Raw genomic sequence first — 19,468 nt, 5'->3', positions numbered from 1 at the left:
ATATATATATATATATATATATATATATATATATATATATATATAGTTACCAATGTCTTGAGTGCCCTTCTTATGCATAAGGATGCTGCCCTCTTGTGGCAATTTTTTAAAGGGCTGGGAAGATGACGGTAAAGGGAAAGAGGAAAAAAAATGGATCGTTGAGAAGCAGCAAAGAGGGGAAAGCAGAGATGTTAAATCACCTTAGATTGCGATGACCGTAAGGGCAGACCCTAGCTTTTTAACATCCTGGTGATAAATACCTAAACTGTCATGCACTGGGGAAAAAGTGGTATCTATTCTATAGTCTCAGTCTCGATTATTAAATATTACTGAGGTGCTGTTGTGAGCCAAGACCATATTATACCACCTCTCCCTGCCCTAATGCACAAAGTCCAAGTGCAAACCTGGTTTTCATCTAGGGGGTTTTACATTTGCCCCGGTTGCTGAAGATAAGCACCTTCCATTTGTTCTTGGACTATTTGCAATATCATAGAATTGTTTTAGGTTATCATTTTTTCTGATTACAGAGTAATATATTCCTCATAAAAGTTCCAACAATGTCAGAATGTAAAACTTAGAAAGCAAAAGTCTCCTCTAATTCCATCTTGCAGAGGTAATCAATGCTAACAGTTTAGTGTATATTTTGGCATTTTCTCCTATGCATACACTAATAAATATTTAAATACAATTTACCCTATGCACATATTAATACATATTTTAAATGGGTGCCTTTTACTATTTACAATTTGAATTTTGTTTTTTACTTAATAAATGAATCATCGGCTGGGTGCGGTGGCTCACGCCTGTAATCCCAGCATTTTGGGAGGCTGCGGCAGGCGGATCCTGAGGTCAAGAGATCGGGACTATCCTGGCCAACATGGTGAAAACCCGTCTCTACTAAAAATACAAAAATTAGCTGGGCATGGTGGTGTGCACCTGTAGTCCCAGCTACTTGGGAGGCTGAGGTAGGAGAATTGCTTGAACCCGGGAGGCAGAGGTTGCAGTGAGCCGAGATTGTGCCATTGCACTCCAGCCTGACACCAGGCAACAGAGTGAGACTCTGTCTCAAAAAAAAAAACAACAAATGAATCATCACAGACAGCTTTAATATCAGTACATCTAGAGCTATCACTTTCATTGTAATGACTATACATTATTTCACTTAATAGATGTACTATAATTAACCCACTGTTGACAAATTTTAACTTTTAAAACTAAAAGGAGGCTGGATGCAGTGGCTTACGCCTGTAATCCCAGCAATTTGGGAGGCCGAGGTGGGTGGATCACAAGGTCAAGAGATCAAGACCATCCTGGTCAACATGGTGAAACCCCATCTCTACTAAAAGTACAAAAATTAGCTGGGCAAGGTGGTGTGCACCTGTAATCCCAGCTACTTGGGAGGGTGAGGCTGGAGCACAGTCTGAAGTCAGGAGGCGGAAGTTGCGGTGAGCTGAGATTGTATCACTGCTCTCCAGCCTAAGTGACAGAGCAAGAATCTGTCTCAAAAAAACAAAACAAAACAAAACAAAACAAGAACAAAAAAAAAAAACAACCTAAAAGGAAATTTTCCTTTTGTAGATTAAAAAATCTATGTATCAGGCCGGGCGCGGTGGCTCAAGCCTGTAATCCCAGCACTGTGGGAGGCGGAGGCGGGTGGATCACGAGGTCAAGAGATCGAGACCATCCTGGTCAACATGGTGAAACCCCGTCTCTACTAAAAATACAAAAAATTAGCTGGGCATGGTGGTGCGTGCCTGTGATCCCAGCTACTCAGGAGGCTGAGGCAGGAGAATTGCCTGAACCCAGGAGGCGGAGGTTGCGGTGAGCCGAGATCGCGCCATTGCAGTCCAGCCTGGGTAACAAGAGCGAAACTCCGTCTCAAAAAAAAAAAAAAAAAAAAAATCTATGTATCTGATAAAGATTTCAGTGGGTACCAAAGGGTAAATGGTAGAAATTAGGTCTCCTTCCCACCCCTGACTGCCGAGCTTTCAAGCCTCCCTTTTCAGAGGTTACCACTGCTACTGTTTATTTTTCCTTCTAGAGATATATGTACATACAACATATATTTGATAATCTATAACAAATATCACCTTGACATGATAATGGGCAGTAAAGGGAAGAAGATCTTTTTGATGACCCTTAAAATACTCCATGGGGCAATACCTGGTCTGCCTATGGCCAGTCTTGACACTTTTTTCATAACAGTAACTGACATAAAGATGACAAATTTGTGAAGGGCTCTAGTTTTCTTGGCTTTGCTTTATATTTTCAGCTTAATTTTGAGTGTTTTCATAACACTTCAAATTCAATATGGAATTGAGTTGATGATATTGTCTTATACGGGAAACCAGATTCTCCCATATTCCCCATCTTGCATGCTTCTTCACCTCCCAAACTCATGCAGACTAATTGACCTCTGAATACTCCTCTTATTGGCCCCTCTCCATTCCTGTTGCTACCATTTGTTACCTTATACCTATAACTCCTCAGTGTTATCAACATTCTTGAACTTGTTGAAGCAAATTCTAAGGTTACCAGGCCATTAGGTAGAGATTCCCCAGCATTTGAAAAGACCAAAGTTACTCTACACTGGACAATTCTCTGGGCAAATGCCATCACAGATTGTCTTCCAATGGTGAGATCTAAGCCACACAGTACAAAAAAGGGCCTGTGGAAATTCCTTTCTTCTTTATTCCTTCTTTTCTTCCTTCCTCTCCTGCCCCCACCCCTTAATTATTTGAATGTTCAGTATGTGACGGACTCTAGTGCTGAGGATACCATGGAACAGGCCAATGTCTCTGCTCTTAAGACACAAGTTGGGAATGTAAATAAATAAGCAGACAGAAAGAGCAGGGGTGCAGCATGTCATAGGGGCACCATGAAGGACCTCCAATCTCATTGGGTGGACATGGGAAGCATTCTGAGAAAGAGATCTAAGATTCGAGACATGAAGAATGAATCAGCCATTGCAAGGCAAAAGGTGGGTGAAGGCTGGAGGTGGTAGTGCCAGAATGTTTCAGACAGGGAAGGGAAGAGCTTGTTTGTAAGCTCAGAGGCAAAAGAGGAGGAATGGAAAGAACATAGCTGGAGCCAAAGAAACCTGAGAAGTGAAAGGTGAAACTGGAGAGGCTGGTTGGAGAAGGAGGGGCAGGAGAGGACCTGAGAGAAGAGTCAGCTTTCTGGAAGAGCTGTGTCAGCTATTTCCAGACTCCTCATATGCTCTGAAGGTAGTCCCAACATCCAGGTGTTAGGGAGCATAAGTCTGGAGAGAAGTAGTAAAATGATCTGACTGCTTGCTGAATTTTTCTAATCAGTTCTTCAAAATAGGAATACATGGTGTTTTGGAAGGATTTAATTTTTTCACTTAATTTTATTAGGTTGTAAGCAATTTACAGAAGGTTCTGGGAATTTGGATGTATACATATTCCTTTGAACACATGTATAACCTGGGTACTTCTTTTTCATCTGTTTCCTCATTTTAAAAAAGGAGGCCAGGTGTGGTGGCTCATGCCTATAATCCCAGCACTTTGGGAGGCCAAGGTGGGTGGATCACCTGAGGTCAGGAGTTCAAGACCAGCCTGGCCAACACGGTAAAACCCCATCTCTACTGAAAATGCAAAAATTAGCTGGATAGGGTGGTGCACACCTGTAAGCCTAGTTACATGGGAGGCTGAGGCATGAGTCGAGATCTCACCACTACACTCCAGCCTGGGTGACAAAGCGAGACCCTGTCTCAAAAAACCTAAAAAGAAATTGGACTATGGGAACTAACATCCTACATTTCTATGACTATGCATGTTATATTGTGTCAAAAAAACAAAACAAATGTAAGAACTCAGTTGGCTTTATTTGTGATTCTAGAACCAGGCAATTCTTCATTCTGTGAAATAAATGTTCTGATGAGCTGAGCTGACGAATTTGGCTTTATAGACAGAGAAGGTCTGAAGAAAGCAGAAGAAAAGAACAAGTAGTATATTAGTTACTTCTAGACAGAATAACAGACAATAACTGGCTAGTTAATATTAGGTTACTTCAGGCTACGTGTGTGTGTGTGTGTGTGTGTGTGTGTGTGTGTGTGTGTGTGTGTTAGAATTAAAGCAGAGAGACTTCCTTATCATGCTGACTGAAGATTTATAGTGGCCTGTTTGGGAAACTGGCTCTCTTTCTCTCCTGATTTCTCAGGTCACATAACAGCTTGGTTTAGGTTTGGTAACTTGGAACTTTAGCATGGATGGCTCCATTTTTATTTTTATTTTTATTTTTTTTGAGACGGAGTTTCACTCATGTTGCCCAGGCTGGAGTGCAATGGCATGATCTCGGCTCACCGCAACCTCCGCCTCCTGGGTTCAGGCAATTCTCCTGCCTCAGCCTCCTGAGTAGCTGGGATTACAGGCACGCACCACCATGCCCAGCTAATTTTTTGTATTTTTATTAGAGATGGGGTTTCACCATGTTGACCAGGATGGTCTCGATCTCTTGACCTCGTGATCCACCCGCCTCGGCCTCCCAAAGTGCCGGGATTACAGGCTTGAGCCACCGCGCCCGGCCCATTTTTATTTTTATTCTGGTTTGTTGGAGCCTAGTTCAAGAGCTTAGTCCAAAACAACGACCTCCTATAATTTTTTTAAAATTAATAGTGTGATGGTTAATTTTATGTGTCCACTTGACTAGGCTATAGTACCCAGTTGTTTTGTCAAACGTCATTCAATATATTGCTGTGAAGGTGTTTTCAGAAATGATTCATACTGAAATCAGTAGAATTTAAGTAAAGAAAATTACCTACCATAATGTGGGTAGACCTCATTCAATCATTTGAAGGCCTTAAGGGAAGACTGAGGTGCCAAATGAAAAGAGGAATTCTGTCTCCAAATTGCCTTAGAATTCAAGACAGCAGCTTGCCTACAGATTTCAGACGTGCCAGCCCCTACAATCATGTGACCCAATCCCTTAAAATAAAAATAAATTTCTGTCTCTTTGATAAATGGAATAAGCTTTTTGCTAAAAGGGAAAAGAAAATAATTTACAATGGTAATATCACCTCACAATCATATAATAATTTGGCATTGTTCAGCCTCCGATTCAAAACCTAGTTCCATTATTTACTGTATGACATTAATTAATTAATTAGAAACTATGTCTTGCTCTATCACCCAGGCTGGAGGACAGTGTCACCATCATAGTTTACTGAAGCTGGAACCCCTGGCCTCAAGTAATCCTCCTGCCTCAGCCCTCCAAGTGGCTGGGACTATGGGTATGGATCACCACGTATAGCTCCAACTTACTGTATGACTTTGGGCACATTACTTAACCTGAGTCTCAGATTTTAAACTTTGAAGTGGGGATAAAAAGAGTCTTTACCTTGTAGGATTAAGTATTAAAGTATTTTAAGTATTTAAGTATTTAAGTTTTTTCCCCAACTTTTATCATAATTTCAGGGATACATGTGCAGGAGGTGCAGGTTTGCTACACAGGTAAATGAGATAATCAATGTTGTATTTAGCCAGGGCCTGACACAGGGGAATGTTCACTACAAAGTAGCAATCCAGCAGCATGAGCATCAAAATGACTCTTTCCCTGGTAGGAACGAGCCTGAGGCATGGCTATTAAGGGATAAGGTGATAATAAGGCAATATTTTCACGACCACAAACTGGCTCTTTTAGGTGATTCATGGTGCTAATGCGGGATTGCAGTGGTGTGATCATAATTCACTGCAACCTCAAACTCTTGGGCTCAAGGGATCCTCCCACATTTTATTTATTTATTTATTTTGAGACAGTGTTTTGCTCTGTTGCCCAGGCTGGAGTGCTCCTAGATTTGTTTTTTAAAGTGTTTTTCTTGTCTCTGTCCCCTTCAGTTCAGCTCTGATCTTAGCTATTTCTTGCCATCTTCTAGCTTTGGAATTTGCTCTTGATTCTCTAGCATTTTTTTGTTGTTGTTGTTGTTATGATGTTAGGTTTTTAACTTGAGATCTTTCTAGCTTTTTGATACGGGTATTTAGTGTTATAAATTTCCCTGTTAACACTGCTCTAGCCAAATCCCAGAGAGTCTGGTACTTTGTTTCTTTGTTTCATTAGTTTCAAAGAACTTTTTGATTTCTGTCTTAATTTCATTTGCCCAAGAGTCATTCAGGAGTAGGTTGCTCAAGTTCCATGTAGTTGTGTGGTTGTGAGTGAATTTCTCAATCTTGAGTTCTAATTTGATTGTGTTGTTGTCTGAGAGACTTATGATTTCAGTTCTTTTGTATTTGCTGAGGAGTGTTTTACTTCTGATTATGTAATCAGTTTTAGAGTAAGTTCTGTGTGGTGATGAGAAGAATGCTTATTCTGTTGTTTTGGGGTGGAGAGTTCTGTAAATATCTATCAGATCTGGTTGATTTAGAACTGAATTCAGGTCCTGAATATCTTTGTTAATTTTCTCTCTCAATACTCTTGTCAGTGGGGTGTTAAAGTCTCCCACTATTATTGTGTGGGAGTCTAAGTCTCTTTGTACACCTCTAAGAATTTGTTTTACGAATCTGGGTGCTCCTGTATTGGGTGCATATATATTTAGGATAGCTCTTTTTGTTGAATTGAACCCTTTACCATTATGTAATACCCTTCTTTGTCTTTTTGATCTTTGTTGGTTTAAAATCTGTTTTGTCAAAAGCTAGGATTGCAACCCCTACTTTTTTCTGTTTTCCATTTGGGAAATTTTCCCCCAGCTTGACATTTTGTGTCTTTTAATTGGGGCATTTAGCCTATTTACATTTAAGGTTAGTACGCTTATGTGTGACTTTGATCCTGTCATCATGATGCTAGCTAGTTAATTTGCAGACTTTTTTATGTGGTTGCTTCATAGTATCACTAGTCTGTGTACTTCAGTGTGTTTCTGTAGTGTCTGGTAACGGTTTTCCTTCCCATATTTAGTGCTTAATATGGGAGCTGTGTTGAAGAGGAGTGGTGAGAGAGGGCATCCTTGTCTTGTGCTGGTTTTCATGGGGAATGCTTCCAGCTTTTGTCTATTTGGTATGATAGTGGCTGTAAGTCTGTCACATGTGGCTTTTATTATTTTGAGGTATTTTTTTTCAATACCTAGTTTATTCAGAGTTTTTAAGATGAAGGGATGTTAAATTTTATCAAAAGCCTTCTCTGCATCTGTGGAGATAATCGTGTGTTTTTTGTCTTTAGTTCTGTCTATGTGATGAAGTACATTCATTAATTTGCATATGATTAACCAACTTTGCATCCCAGGGATGAAGCCAACTTGATCATGGTGGATAAGTTTTTGATGTGCTGCTGGATTTTGTTTGCCAGTATTTTATTGAGGATTTTTGCATCAATGTTCATCAAAGATGTTGGCCTGAAGTTTTCTTTTTTTGTTGTATCTCTGCCAGGCTTTGGTATCAGATGATGCTGGCTACACAGAAAGAGTCAGGGAGGAGTCCCTCCTTTTCAACTTTTTCAAATAGTTTCAGTAGGAGTGGTACCAGCTCTTCTTTGTACCTCTGGTAGAATTCTGCTGCAAATCTGTCTGGTCCTGGATTTTCATTTTTTTCTTTTTTTGGTTGGTAGGCTATTTATTATTGCCTCAATTTCAGAACTCATTATTGGTCTATTCAGGGATTCAGCTTCGTCTTGGTTCAGGCTTGGGAGGGTGTATGTGTTCAGGAATTTATTCATCTCTTCTAGATTTTCTAGTTTATGTGCATAGAGCTGTTTATAGTATTCTCTGCTGAGACTCTGCACAGCTCTGTGTGTTGGACCTAAGGCCCTCGTGGCATGGGCTCATAAGAGGGTCTCCTGTTTCATAGGCTGCAAGGATCTGTGGTAGAAGTGTGGTTTCCCCGGTGGGGTTGCACAATCACTCACTGCTGCCATTGGCTGGAGGTGGGGGTTCCTTTGGCTCTGTGCCACTCCCAGCTGGGCCATTGCCTCACCCTGCTTTTGTTTACCGTGGGTTGTTTCCCTCATCAGTCCCAATGCGAGATCCTGGATATTTCAGTTGAATGTGCTGTATTTGCTCACACCTTTCATTCCTCTCCATGAGCGCCGTGGACTGTAGCTGCTTCTAATCGGCTATCTTGGCCATATTTCACAATTCCACATTTCTGAAAAGCTCCTGAGTATTCTTGATGCTACTGATCCATGTACCATATTTTAAGTTGCAAGGTTGAGAATGATTTCCTAAGTTCCTAGAAAAGGGGACTGTTAAATTGGAATTTTCCAACTGCAATGCGCCGTAACATTTGAAGCCCCCCCCACTGCCTTCCAAAAATCATTTGAGTTAAAAAAAATTTCTTCTGTTTGAAATTAATACAACCAACCTTTACAGTTTTTCTGCCTTCTTTTTTTCCCATTTTTTTCCTGCCTCACTTTCTGGGAGAATGATTTTTCCCGATTCCTAGGCTGCTGGACAGATCTTTCCACAAAGGGCTTTGGGACATAAGGTAGGTTCCATGGCTGATGGATTAATTTCTTTTGTAGATGATAGTTGAGTATGAAAACTGAGTTTCCAGCCTGAATATTTTCCACAATAAACTTTTTCAGTCATCAATTGTGTTTATGAAGGGGTAACTTATTTTTTAGGGAAGTTGCAGAAGCAAATGAAGTATAAGTGGTTATCTGGGAGTGTGGATCCTTTTGAGCTCTTCTCTGATTACTCAAACTTTCCAAGTTCCCATTTTTCATCCCACCATCTAGATTATGTTTATTTTTAGGGTGCCACCATTAAGAGAGAGCAGTAATCATCCTAGGTTTATTTTCTACTGCTACGTAAGACAAAGACTCTCAAAGAAATAAAATCCTGTTTCTAACTTGGCTGATTATTTCTTGTGCTTTGCTGTCAATACATTACAAATGAAGCAAAACAACATAAAAATCAAAGAAGGTACCAAATGAATTCCTTTTCTTGTCAAGTGGCCTTGCCAGCTTTTGAGGCTTTTCCTAAGGTGAGCTTAGGCCTTGCTTTTCTGAAACACCTTTTTTTCTGAGAAGCTTTATGCCTGAACCTGTCTTTGCTATTCTTGATTGTTTCTATAGCAACCACAATGGAAAACTTTAATGGCATCTACAATCCAATGATATTGGGACATCACGATAACCAGCTCATACTGTTCTATAGAATATTGATGAGTGGCTCTTTCCCTCCTTCCTTTTCAAGGACAAATCAAGACAAAGTAGGCTTAAAGTACATGGGGTACCACTGTGTTAGGAAGGACTTCCAGTGAAGGAATGTGTGAATGAATAAGGGAGGTTCTGGACTTGCAGTTTTTGGTGAATATTTTAAAGTAAGCTACATCTAACTCCTTTTGATTGGTAGGATCAAAATGCTGACTGAAGATAAGGTGCTGATTAACTTCTTAATATCTCTGAAGCAATAATATCCAGAGAAGGATTTCAATGTGACATGTTCTTGAGAACATACTTGGTGTTCACTGTTGTGCTAGCTGCTGTGGGGCATATAAGAGAGGTATACATAATCCTTGAACTGAAAGGGTTCATCTTTATAGCTCTAAGGAAAAGAGAATGTAAGAATAAATTTGAGCTTTTAGACCAAATTCAGGTGACAGAGAGGTCTGTTACTGAGGACATTAAATTACTATATTGTTATAGGAAAGGAAAACAGGTGGAATTGCTTTACATAAAGGCATGAACTGGACCCATTTAATGCATACAATGTCCACCCCTGCCACAGCTATGGGGTTGGCTAGGTGGGTCCCCTTCTGTTGGGAGCAGTACTGTTTTGTTATTCCAGAGTACTGCGAAAATATTACCATTTTCTATGTGTACCATGACATGAAAAAGTCTAAGAAGTATTACCATAAACAAAGTTATGTGAGAATCTGGAGGTACAGAAGCCCTTGACTGTTGCCCAAGTCTTCCCCACAAACCTAAGCCAAGGATTATATGTATCTTTGAATTCCTAAGGGTAGTGTATTGTTCTGGAAGCAACAACGTTTCAAGGAGGAAGGAATAATCAGCTGTATCAAATGAGGCTGATAGATCAAGTAAGATTAGGTTGGAGACCTGACCACTGGATTTAGTTACATGGAGAGCACAGTGAAAGTTGGTAAGTTGTTTTGGTGAAGTGGTGGGAACAAAAGCCTTGAGGAGTGGATGAAATAGTGAATGGAAGGAGAATTGGAGACAGTGCTATAGATGACTCTTCTGAGGAACTTTGCTATAAAAGGAAGTAGTGAAATGAAGCAGAAAGTGGAATAGGGTGTAGGGCCAAGTTTTTGGTTTTTTTTTTTAATGTTTGTTTTTGAGACAGAGTCTTGCTGTGTTGCCAGGCTGGAATGCAGGGGCATGACCTCGACTCACTGCAACTTCTGCCTCCTGTGTTCAAGCAGTTCCCCTGTCTCAGCCTCCCGAGTAGCTGGGACTACAGGCATGCACCACCACGCCCGGCTAATTTTCTGTATTTTAGTAGAGATGAGGTTTCACCATGTTGGCCAGGATGGTCTTCATCTACTGACTTCGTGATCTGCCCACCTCGGCCTCCCAAAGTGCTGGGATGATGGGCGTGAGCCACCGCACGTGGCCTTCATTTTTTTTAAAGGTGAAAATATAGCATGCTTGTATGCTAATGTGAATGATTCCTTAGAAGGTAAAAATGATGTTCTGGCGAGAGTGGGAGCATCTGCTGGAGAGATGTCCCCAAGTAGGTGGGCACAGATAAGATCTAATGCAGTAATAGAGGCCTCATCTTGGACTGGGGCAGAGACCTCTCTACACTAACAGGAAGGAAGGCAGGGAACATAGGTACAGATACAGGTAGGCTGGGAGTTGCAGTAATAGCAGCGCTGGAAATTCTTTCCTGGTTGCTTCCATTTCTTCATGAAATAGAAAGCAGTTCAGAGTAAGGGTGGAAGGAGAGAGAAGATACTGTCTTGTATTCTGTATTTTAGCAGTTTGCTCCTTTCATTTTCAGGAGTTCTCTAATCATGACTCCAGCCCGTCAAGTCAAAGTACACTTATGACCTGATAAGCTCTTCACTTTCCCTCTTCTCCACCAGAGTACAGGCTGCGGATTCTGGGCTGAAAGAATAGCTCATGCCAGAGTCCCTCCCCCTGTAGCTTGCGGGCACCCCTCAGTAGTAGTAGAGAGCTGTTCAAAACAACACAGTAAATAAAGACATCTTTCTGGCCTGCAGCAGTGTTTTCTTGGAAGTTACTTGACATCTGTTTTTGATCCCTTTCTGTAAAATGTGGACAACACTAGCTTACCTCATAGGGCAGCTATTAGTCTCAAATGAAGTTATGTGAGAAGTATGTAGAATAGTGTTTGGTGCATATAAATGTTCTACAAGTGTTACTATTTTTAAGACTGTTTCTCTGGAGTTGACAATCCTTCAATAGTTCCCTCTGCCTGGTAGGCTCCCCTATTCCCGTTTACCAACCAGGCAAACTCCTACTCAATCATTAGGCTTTAGCTCAGGGGTCTATTTCTCATGGAGCCTTGGGTAACCCATTTAAACATAATTAAACTTTTCTTCTTTGGGCCTTGACCTTGAATCTCTCACTGCACTCGGCAACACTGTACTGTACTGTAATCATCTGTTCACAGGACTAGATTATCTTCCTTGTGGGCAGTGAGCTACATGAGGGTAGGGGCAAGGTCTCTTTTTTTTTTTTTTAATTTCAGGACATAACACTGTGCCTGATGCAGAGTAGACGACTAGAAGCAATGAAAAGTATTAACTATGTATGGATATAGGAAAGAACCAGAAAGTACTGAGAGAGAAGAAAACATTTGTTCTCCTACACTGACATTTTAGCCCTTGCTTTCATTATTTTCATGTGGTTTCAGTACCAAGTTAAAAACTGCTTCCATCCATCTGTGTAATCGATTATCCCCCTCCCTTTTCTCTCCTTGGTCCAAAGAAGGGACTGGAGTGAGACTGCCTTAGAATGTCAGTTCCACCACTACCTACTTGTTCACTTTAGGCAAGTTTTTTTTTTTTTTTTTTAACCTTTCTAAGGCTATTACTTCACCTGCAGAACAAAGGTAACAGTAGTCCCTACCTCACAGAACTGTTATGAGAATGAAATACTCATGTGCTTAATAAATGTGAGCTACAGTAGTAATTTCTACAGAAATTCTGAGGACCTTTAAGCCCCTTCTAGCCATCTCCCAGTTTGCACTGCTCTCTCCCACGTGCTGCAGTCAGCCTCTCACCAGACACACACTGCTTTTACATCCACACTTCCTGAACCCTGACTTCAGTATAGTTTTAAAATGATACATATTCATTCCTGAAAATTAAAATGGAAGAAAAAAATTAACTCACTGGAAATCTCAGCAGTTAACCGCTAACATTTGAATCTATTATTTGTTTAGGCCTTTTCTTATGCGAACGCACACATTAAAACTTTTTTTTCCCCAAAAGTCCATATTATACAAATGTTAAGACCCGTCCTTGCATTTACCACGGTCCCTCCCCCTCCACCTATCTCTGAGTCCTTGAGAACTCCCCCACCGCTGCAGACCCCCACCACTTCCAGCTCCCACCAGTCTGGCCTTCCCGCAGTCCCAGTTCCGGTCCCACCTGCGGGACCCCGGCCGCGCCGCCCTGCCCCGCCCCGCGGCGGCCAGCCTCCATCCCTGGCCCCGCACTCCGCGCCTCGCTGCCACAGGGCGCGGATCGCTCGCGGCTACTCTGTGCGGCCCGCTTCCGGTAGGGCCGGGGAGTCTCCGCTGCAGCTCGGCTCCCGCGTGCCCAGCACTGCCCGTGGCGGTCAGATGCAGGCGGAGCTCGGAGCTCGGGGAGGCCGCGGGCGGCGGCCCGGCCGCGACCGGCCCGGCGGAGACCGCCACAGCGAGCGGCCAGGAGCCGCGGCGGCGGTAGCCAGAGGTGGCGGCGGCGGGGACGGAGGCGGCCGCCGGGGCCGTGGCCGGGGCTTCCGCGGCGCTCGCGGAGGCCGAGGAGGAAGAGGCGCCCCGCGAGGCGGTCGCCGGGAGCCGGGAGGCCGGGGTGCCAGGGCCTGCGCGCCGGTAAGGGGCGACGGCTGGTGGGGCCGGACCGCGTGGAACTCGGGCAAATGGGGTACGCGCAGCTAGTCAAGAGCCGCCAGCAACCTTGCCAGGCGCGCGCCAGACTAGCGGCGGCGGCGGCGGCGGCGCATGCGCGGGACGTGCGGAAGGTGGCGGGGGCGCGCCTGTTTTGTGCGCTTGGCGTCCCTCGCGGCCTCCGCTCCGGCAGCAAGGGTCGGAGGGCTTTACAGCCTGCCCCGGGGTCGGGGTTAGGAACCCAGAGGCCAAGGCCTTGTGTTGAGGCTGCAAGTCTTGGCTGCCCGTGGGGCCGGCTGGGATGTCTGTACGATTAACCACTGTGGGACCGAGGCGCAGCCAGGGCGTGGTCTCGGTGTCGAGGCCTTGGAAACCTTACCCTACAGGACGACCCTGTTACTGGGAGGGGAGGGAATTTTTGGTCTTTTTCGTTTACTGTCTGTACAGTGCCTCGTACACAGTAGGCGCATAATAAAACAGTTCGTTAAATGAAAGAACGACCCCTGTGACTGGACTCTAGTATTTGGGGGCGGGATCAGATGCATATTTCTTTGTAATATCGTAATTCTCTTTTATTACACCTATATGTGTAGCAGTCAGGGACCACTGTCCTTCGTCGCTTTGAATTTTCAACTTACAAATGTGTGAGCAGTCAAATTCTGAGTTTTAATAGCAATATCATCAGTCTTATTGACACATTCATAGAAAGTTTTCAGAGATTGGAGCAGGGGATGATATATGTGGGAGCAAACTCAATCATATCTCAGCTAAGGAGGTTGAAGGACTGCCTTTTTATGAGCTGTTCTGTTACCTTAACATCTATAGGACAAGACGATCTTTATATTCTGAATTCTTGTGCACACAGATTAAAAAAATTCTTTTTTGAATGAGGCCAAATTTGCTATTACTGAAATATTTACGTCTTAAGGGCATAGCAGATAAGATATCCCTAAAGAGAGTAATTGTATACAACAATACAAAGCTGGGAAAAAAATTATAAAACTTTAAATGTAACAAACTTAAATCTTGTTCGGATTAAGGTAGGTAATAGGCAAAACTTGAATGAGATATAAAAACATTTTTGGATCCGTTTACCTGGTGTTTGAGGAAGGAAATGACAGAAACTAAAGACCAACCTAGTGCCGACTATATATCACATTTTGTTCTTATGTCTGTATTTTATATATATGTAATATGTACGTAATGTAGAATTATGTAATATAATAGTATATAATTATATCTGAAATACAATGTATATAATATATATAATAATCTTTATTTTTATAGGTTAATTGACTTGCCTAAGCTTTCACAGCTAGTAGCAGAGCTGGGATTTATACCAAGCTGCCTTGAATCAAATGTATTTTATCTGTTACTTTTTTGTGAAACAGTCACTGTGCTGAGAACAAAAGTAGACAATCTTTGGCTGCAGAGATTGTGCTTTAAGAGTAATTGTGGTCTTTCGTATTAACTATGGCATCTGGCACACAGGACTTTACTAAGTGCCTTTAAGTTGAATTGAGTGAGTGAAGGTGCTCCTGTTTTGTTAATCTCTGTTGAGTTAAATTGGGTGAAATGATGGTATACCATTAAGAGAAAGAATAACCCAAGACTTTAAAAAATTTAAGCTAGTATTGTAATGCATTCTGTTAAAAGTTTAGGCTTTTATCTTTTGTCGAGTTGGTCTTATCCCTTAATCATGATGTTTTCAGTCAAAGCTGGAGGAAGGGATGTTGGGCAGATTATTCTTTCATTTTGGTTTGGATTGGTGTTCTCTAGGTTCCTTCCATTTCTCAGATTCTGAAGTACTGTTTGTATTTAGTCTTGCTAGGATACCATTTCTGGTGCTTAATGATTACATGAGACAAGATTGACTTTCCTGAAGCTTTCTCATTCTCATATCCCATGGTGCATTTGTACCCCAAGGAGAGAGTAGTTGAAATGATCAGAAGAAACAAAAATCATAATAGACTCTCAGCCATGTAAGGACCAGTTTTCCACCTTCAGATACCAATATTGTTTACACCTTTGCTTTCTATTTTGGACCACTGCATGTAAATGGAAAACAAAATCAAACTAACCAACTTCTAGATAGCTATGTAATACTACAGGGTACTTGGGTACGAAGTTGAGTACACCTCTTGTTAGTCTCTTGCTCTTATATCATTCCTTCTGAAAATGGTCTGAGCTCTAAGCTTACTGATTACGGGTATGCATAATTGTCTTCACAGAATGCTCTCTAGAAGCATTACTGTACTAGATATAATCATTAACTCAAAAAAAAAAAAAAAAAAACTGGCTGGGTGTGGTAGCTCACACTTGTAATCCCAGCACTTTCACGGGGCTGAGGCAGGTGGATCACTTGAGTACAGGAGTTCAAGACCAGATTGGGCAACATAATGAAACCCCCATCTCTATAAAAAAATATAAAAATTGCCAAGTGTGGTGGGGTGCATCTGTAGTCCCTGCTACAAGGGAGGCTGAAGCAGGAGGATCGTTTGAACCCTGGAGGCGGAGGCTGCAGTGAGCTGTGATTGTGCCACTGCACTCCAGCCTGGCTGATAGAGTCAGACTCTGTCTCAAATAACTAACTTACGAACTAAACAAATAAACAACCTCTACCCCACCCCTCTCCTCCAGCCCCCAATACTAGGATTCTTTAGTGTTTATCTTGCTGATGAGCTGTTAGCAGAGAGGAAGACAAGGCCTCTTGGCAGTCCTTGCAGTTTTTTTTCTTTTTCCTTCCCGTAGTAATAATAGTAATTCACATTTGTTGAGCACTTAATATGAGATGAGACAGCTGAGGCACCATTAAATAACTCAAAAGTTAGGAGAGGTGAAATAACTTTTTAATATCACTCAACCAGAAAATTGCTGAGCCTGGATTCCACCCCAGCATTTTCACTCCAGAGCCTCTTCTTTCAACTGCTGCTCTACAATGCCCTGGAATGACTTTGAGATTTGAAAAAGGGGTGTGTTGAGGACTGTTGAGTGATTCTTTCACATGCTTTTTTTTTTGGTAACTGATGTTTTAGTATGGTTATAAGGTTTTAAGGTAATATTGATACCATTTTCAGTTATTGTGGATATTAGTAGACCTTTGCTTTCTTGCTCCTTGTTTATATTGCAGCTTTTCATATTCCTTTTAAAATGACTTATATTTAATAAAAGATGAGACAGCTGTTTATAGCTATACTAAAAAGTAGAATCTGGAGACGATTTATTCTGATCAAACTTATGCTTTGTAAATAAAGCCTGAGTAGTAATTAATACCAGATGCCTTTGACATTTTCATTTCACTTGGTAAAAGGAAAATCTCTAATTTTCTGTTCAAGTTTAGTGTGAACCTGGAGGGAAGAAATGATGTCAGTCAGTTACAGGCAGGTGTCTAAGGCACTTGCGCATTCATTGTTGCTGAAAGGAGCCGCCGGCAACATGTCAGCCAGCTAGAGAATGACAGCCTGTAAAAGCTCAGACTGAAATGACAGCCTCTAGACTATATTTTCCTTTTTTCCAGAAAGCTTGATGCTTTCTGGAAAAAATTTGGTTAGAAACTGAAAGTCCTTAAGTGTCCCAACAGAAGATTGCTTCAAGGTTAGCTCTTGGTAATCCATGAAATTGACCTCTTCTCTTGGTGCTGCAAACCATTGCTCACAACAGTAATTATTTTGGCATCCTTATCCTTATTAACATATTCTGTTTTTAAGCTGCTTTTCTTACTGACCGTTATTTCACTTACATATTTTCAATATCAACACAGACAACTGAACTTTTTTGCTTGTAAATTCTGCCTAAAAAATTTTGGGAAACCATGTACAATGTACTTTAAAGTTTATATCTAACACATTTTTATCAATAGATCAGAGAATTTCAAAATGTAAAATTTCCAAACATATTGTATAGATTGACTTTTTAAATAAAACTGTCACACAACTTTTATATATTGTTTCTTTTTCCTTTTTAAAGAAACTGGGTCTCACTTTGTTGCTCAGGCTGGAGTGCTTCCTTCAGCTCCTGAACTCAAGGGATCCTCCCACCTCAGCCTCCCGAATAGGTGGGAGTACAGGCGTGAACCACCGTGCCCGGCTAATATTTTTATATTTTGTAGAGATGGTCTCGCCATCTTGCCCAGGCTGGTCTCAAACTCCTAGGCTCAAGCAGTCCTCCCGCCTCAGCCACTCATAGTGCTGGGATTACAGATGTGAGACACCACACTTAGCTATGGATGGATTTTAAATACTAGAGTGATTTGATATTTGCCTTTATCCATTTAAAAATATCACATTAATAAACTCTTCAGTGGTGTGAAGATTTCCATTGTTTCTCATTCTTTTTTACTTGTATTTTAAATCCCATCTCCTACAGAACTTTATTCAACAGAATCCATTTTCATAGTTGAAAATCTTTTAGTGGTTGCCATTTCATGTTTTCCTGTAATAAAGGCTGAATTACGAAATGTTATGTAACCTTAAAGGCTTGAGTGATATTTTTTCTTTTAGATCAAATTAAGATTATATTGATTAATAGTTATTTTGATTTGCAGTTGTTAAACATAAAGGTAAAACTTTATTGTAAATGAGTCTCATTTTCCCTAATGAGTTTAAGTGTCCTTGGATAAACATTACCTATTGCCTGCACTAGACAGGATTTAGTGTCAATTCTTTTCTCAATTTTTGGTTTTATAGATGTAAACACTGAGAAACATTGTTCGCATAAATAGGTAGATGGGAATGTTGGAGTTTTGCCATGTACATATCACCCAGTTCATTAAATATCTTTTTATTTATATGCCAAAATAATTATTTTAGAATTATTTTAAGAATATGTCAAGTGATCACTTTTTTTTAAGAATATGTCAAGGTTCTCCATCACTTTGGTTGAAAGCAAAGAATTGGAACTACCTGATTTGCAAAGGACATGTTACATGTTCTTTAGAGTTACAATTCCTCAACATCTACATTTAAAATTGTCCCATTGTTGGGACTTGGGGAATACAGCCAGATGATTGAGAAAGGCTGAGAAGGAGTTGTGCTGTCTTCAGGTGTCTTCTAAGGTAGACTGCTTTTGGGAAAGACTGTGGGTCTTGAATATATGAAAGTTGATTCCCTGAAAAACATAACTGCTCTTACACTTCTTGGAAAAATTGAACCACCAGGTATTTGAACATTCCATTTTGAGGACAGCTAAGATCATAGCACCTTTGTTTCTTAGTGAGTTAGTTCATTGCATGAATTAATTCAGAGCTTTTTTGTTTTCTGGCTATCCATCATTTGCAGAATATGGTTTCCAAGTTTGGTCATTCTTTTTTTTTTTTTTTTTAGACAGAGTCTCGCTCTTTCGCCCAGGCTGGAGTACGGTGGCGCGACCTCGGTTTACTGCAGCCTCCGCCTCCTGGGTTCAAGTGATTTTCCTGTCTCAGCCTCCTGAGTAGCTGGCATTACAGGTGTGTATCACCACTTCCAGCTAATTTTTGTATTTTGAGTAGTGACGGGGTTTCACCATGTTGGTCAGGCTTGTCTCGAATGCCAATCCATCCACCTCGGCCTCCCAAAGTGCTGGGATTACAGGCGAGAGCCACCACGCCTGGCCTTTCTGCGCTATTTAAAATTTTGTTTAGTTACTATGAGCATGTATTACTTTCTTTCATGATTAAAGAAACAAGTTAAACAATAAATGAAATTAGCTAAAACCAGCTACTTCTTCAGAATAGATCCTAAAAGAAATCCTCACAGTTAAATGATTATCTGAACATACCTGTGAAGGAGGCAGGTGGTGTTAAATGTAGTTTTGCAGTGAAGAAATAGCAATTGGGTAGATTTTGGCTTTTTTCAGTACAGCCTAATAGTTGGTAATGAGATTGGTAGTTGAACTTGAGGTTACTGATTTCTAGGAGGAGATTTAGTTTGTCATTATTGAATGATGAAAACAACTAATTGTACTTTTTTTCTCTGTGATAACTATTATTTACAGACTAATTTTCATGCTTTCCTATCAGGCATGTATACCTTTCATTTCTGTTAATAACATAGCAAGATGGTTAGGCTCTGTTGAAAAGTAGTTCATCATTTAGATCTGTTGACTTAAGCTTTTCTGGTTTATTCAATATATATCTTATTACCCTTCGAGATACTTAAAGGTGGAGTAATAAAATGTGGAGATGGGAATTTAGGGTTTCTACCAAATAACTTAGAAATTGAAGTCTCTGCCTGGGAGTCTAAAGTCCAGGGATGTGGCTTCACCGCAGTATGCTGCCAAAGCTGAAAAGCTGTAGTCCCATTTCTAAAATTATGGTTCTTTAAACCCCAGGGCTTCTAAGCTGCTGTGTGCTGTTAAAAAGACTCGGATCTTTTCTATCTTATATGCCTGCCTTCTCAATTTCTTCTTTTTCTTTCTAAATTTGGGACATCTTAATATTAATTCATTCCTATTCTCTCTTTCTCTCTTTTACTTATAAAACAGTTTGATATGAAAAGCCCT

General features: G+C 41.0%; 2 protein-coding genes across 2 annotated transcripts in view; one reads left to right on the top strand and one right to left on the bottom strand.

Moving 5' to 3' along the window:
• Nucleotides 1-19,468, bottom strand: part of CHRM5 (cholinergic receptor muscarinic 5) — an 85,881-nt gene that overhangs the window by 2,964 nt on the left and 63,449 nt on the right. The window lies entirely within an intron of this gene.
• The window catches only part of AVEN (apoptosis and caspase activation inhibitor), a 166,302-nt gene continuing 159,343 nt past the window's right edge, over nucleotides 12,510-19,468 (top strand). The window contains exon 1 of the mRNA XM_017539541.2: nucleotides 12,510-12,976. Within this exon, the coding sequence (XP_017395030.1) occupies nucleotides 12,725-12,976 (252 nt within the window). The 5' untranslated portion in view covers nucleotides 12,510-12,724. The remainder of the gene's footprint in view (nucleotides 12,977-19,468) is intronic.

Source organism: Cebus imitator, unplaced genomic scaffold (assembly GCF_001604975.1).
Source record: "Cebus imitator isolate Cc_AM_T3 unplaced genomic scaffold, Cebus_imitator-1.0 Scaffold119, whole genome shotgun sequence".
In the NCBI taxonomy this organism is placed as follows: domain Eukaryota; kingdom Metazoa; phylum Chordata; class Mammalia; order Primates; family Cebidae; genus Cebus; species Cebus imitator.
Note: the sequence above shows the minus strand (reverse complement) of the source record. Positions and strands in the feature narration are given on the sequence as shown.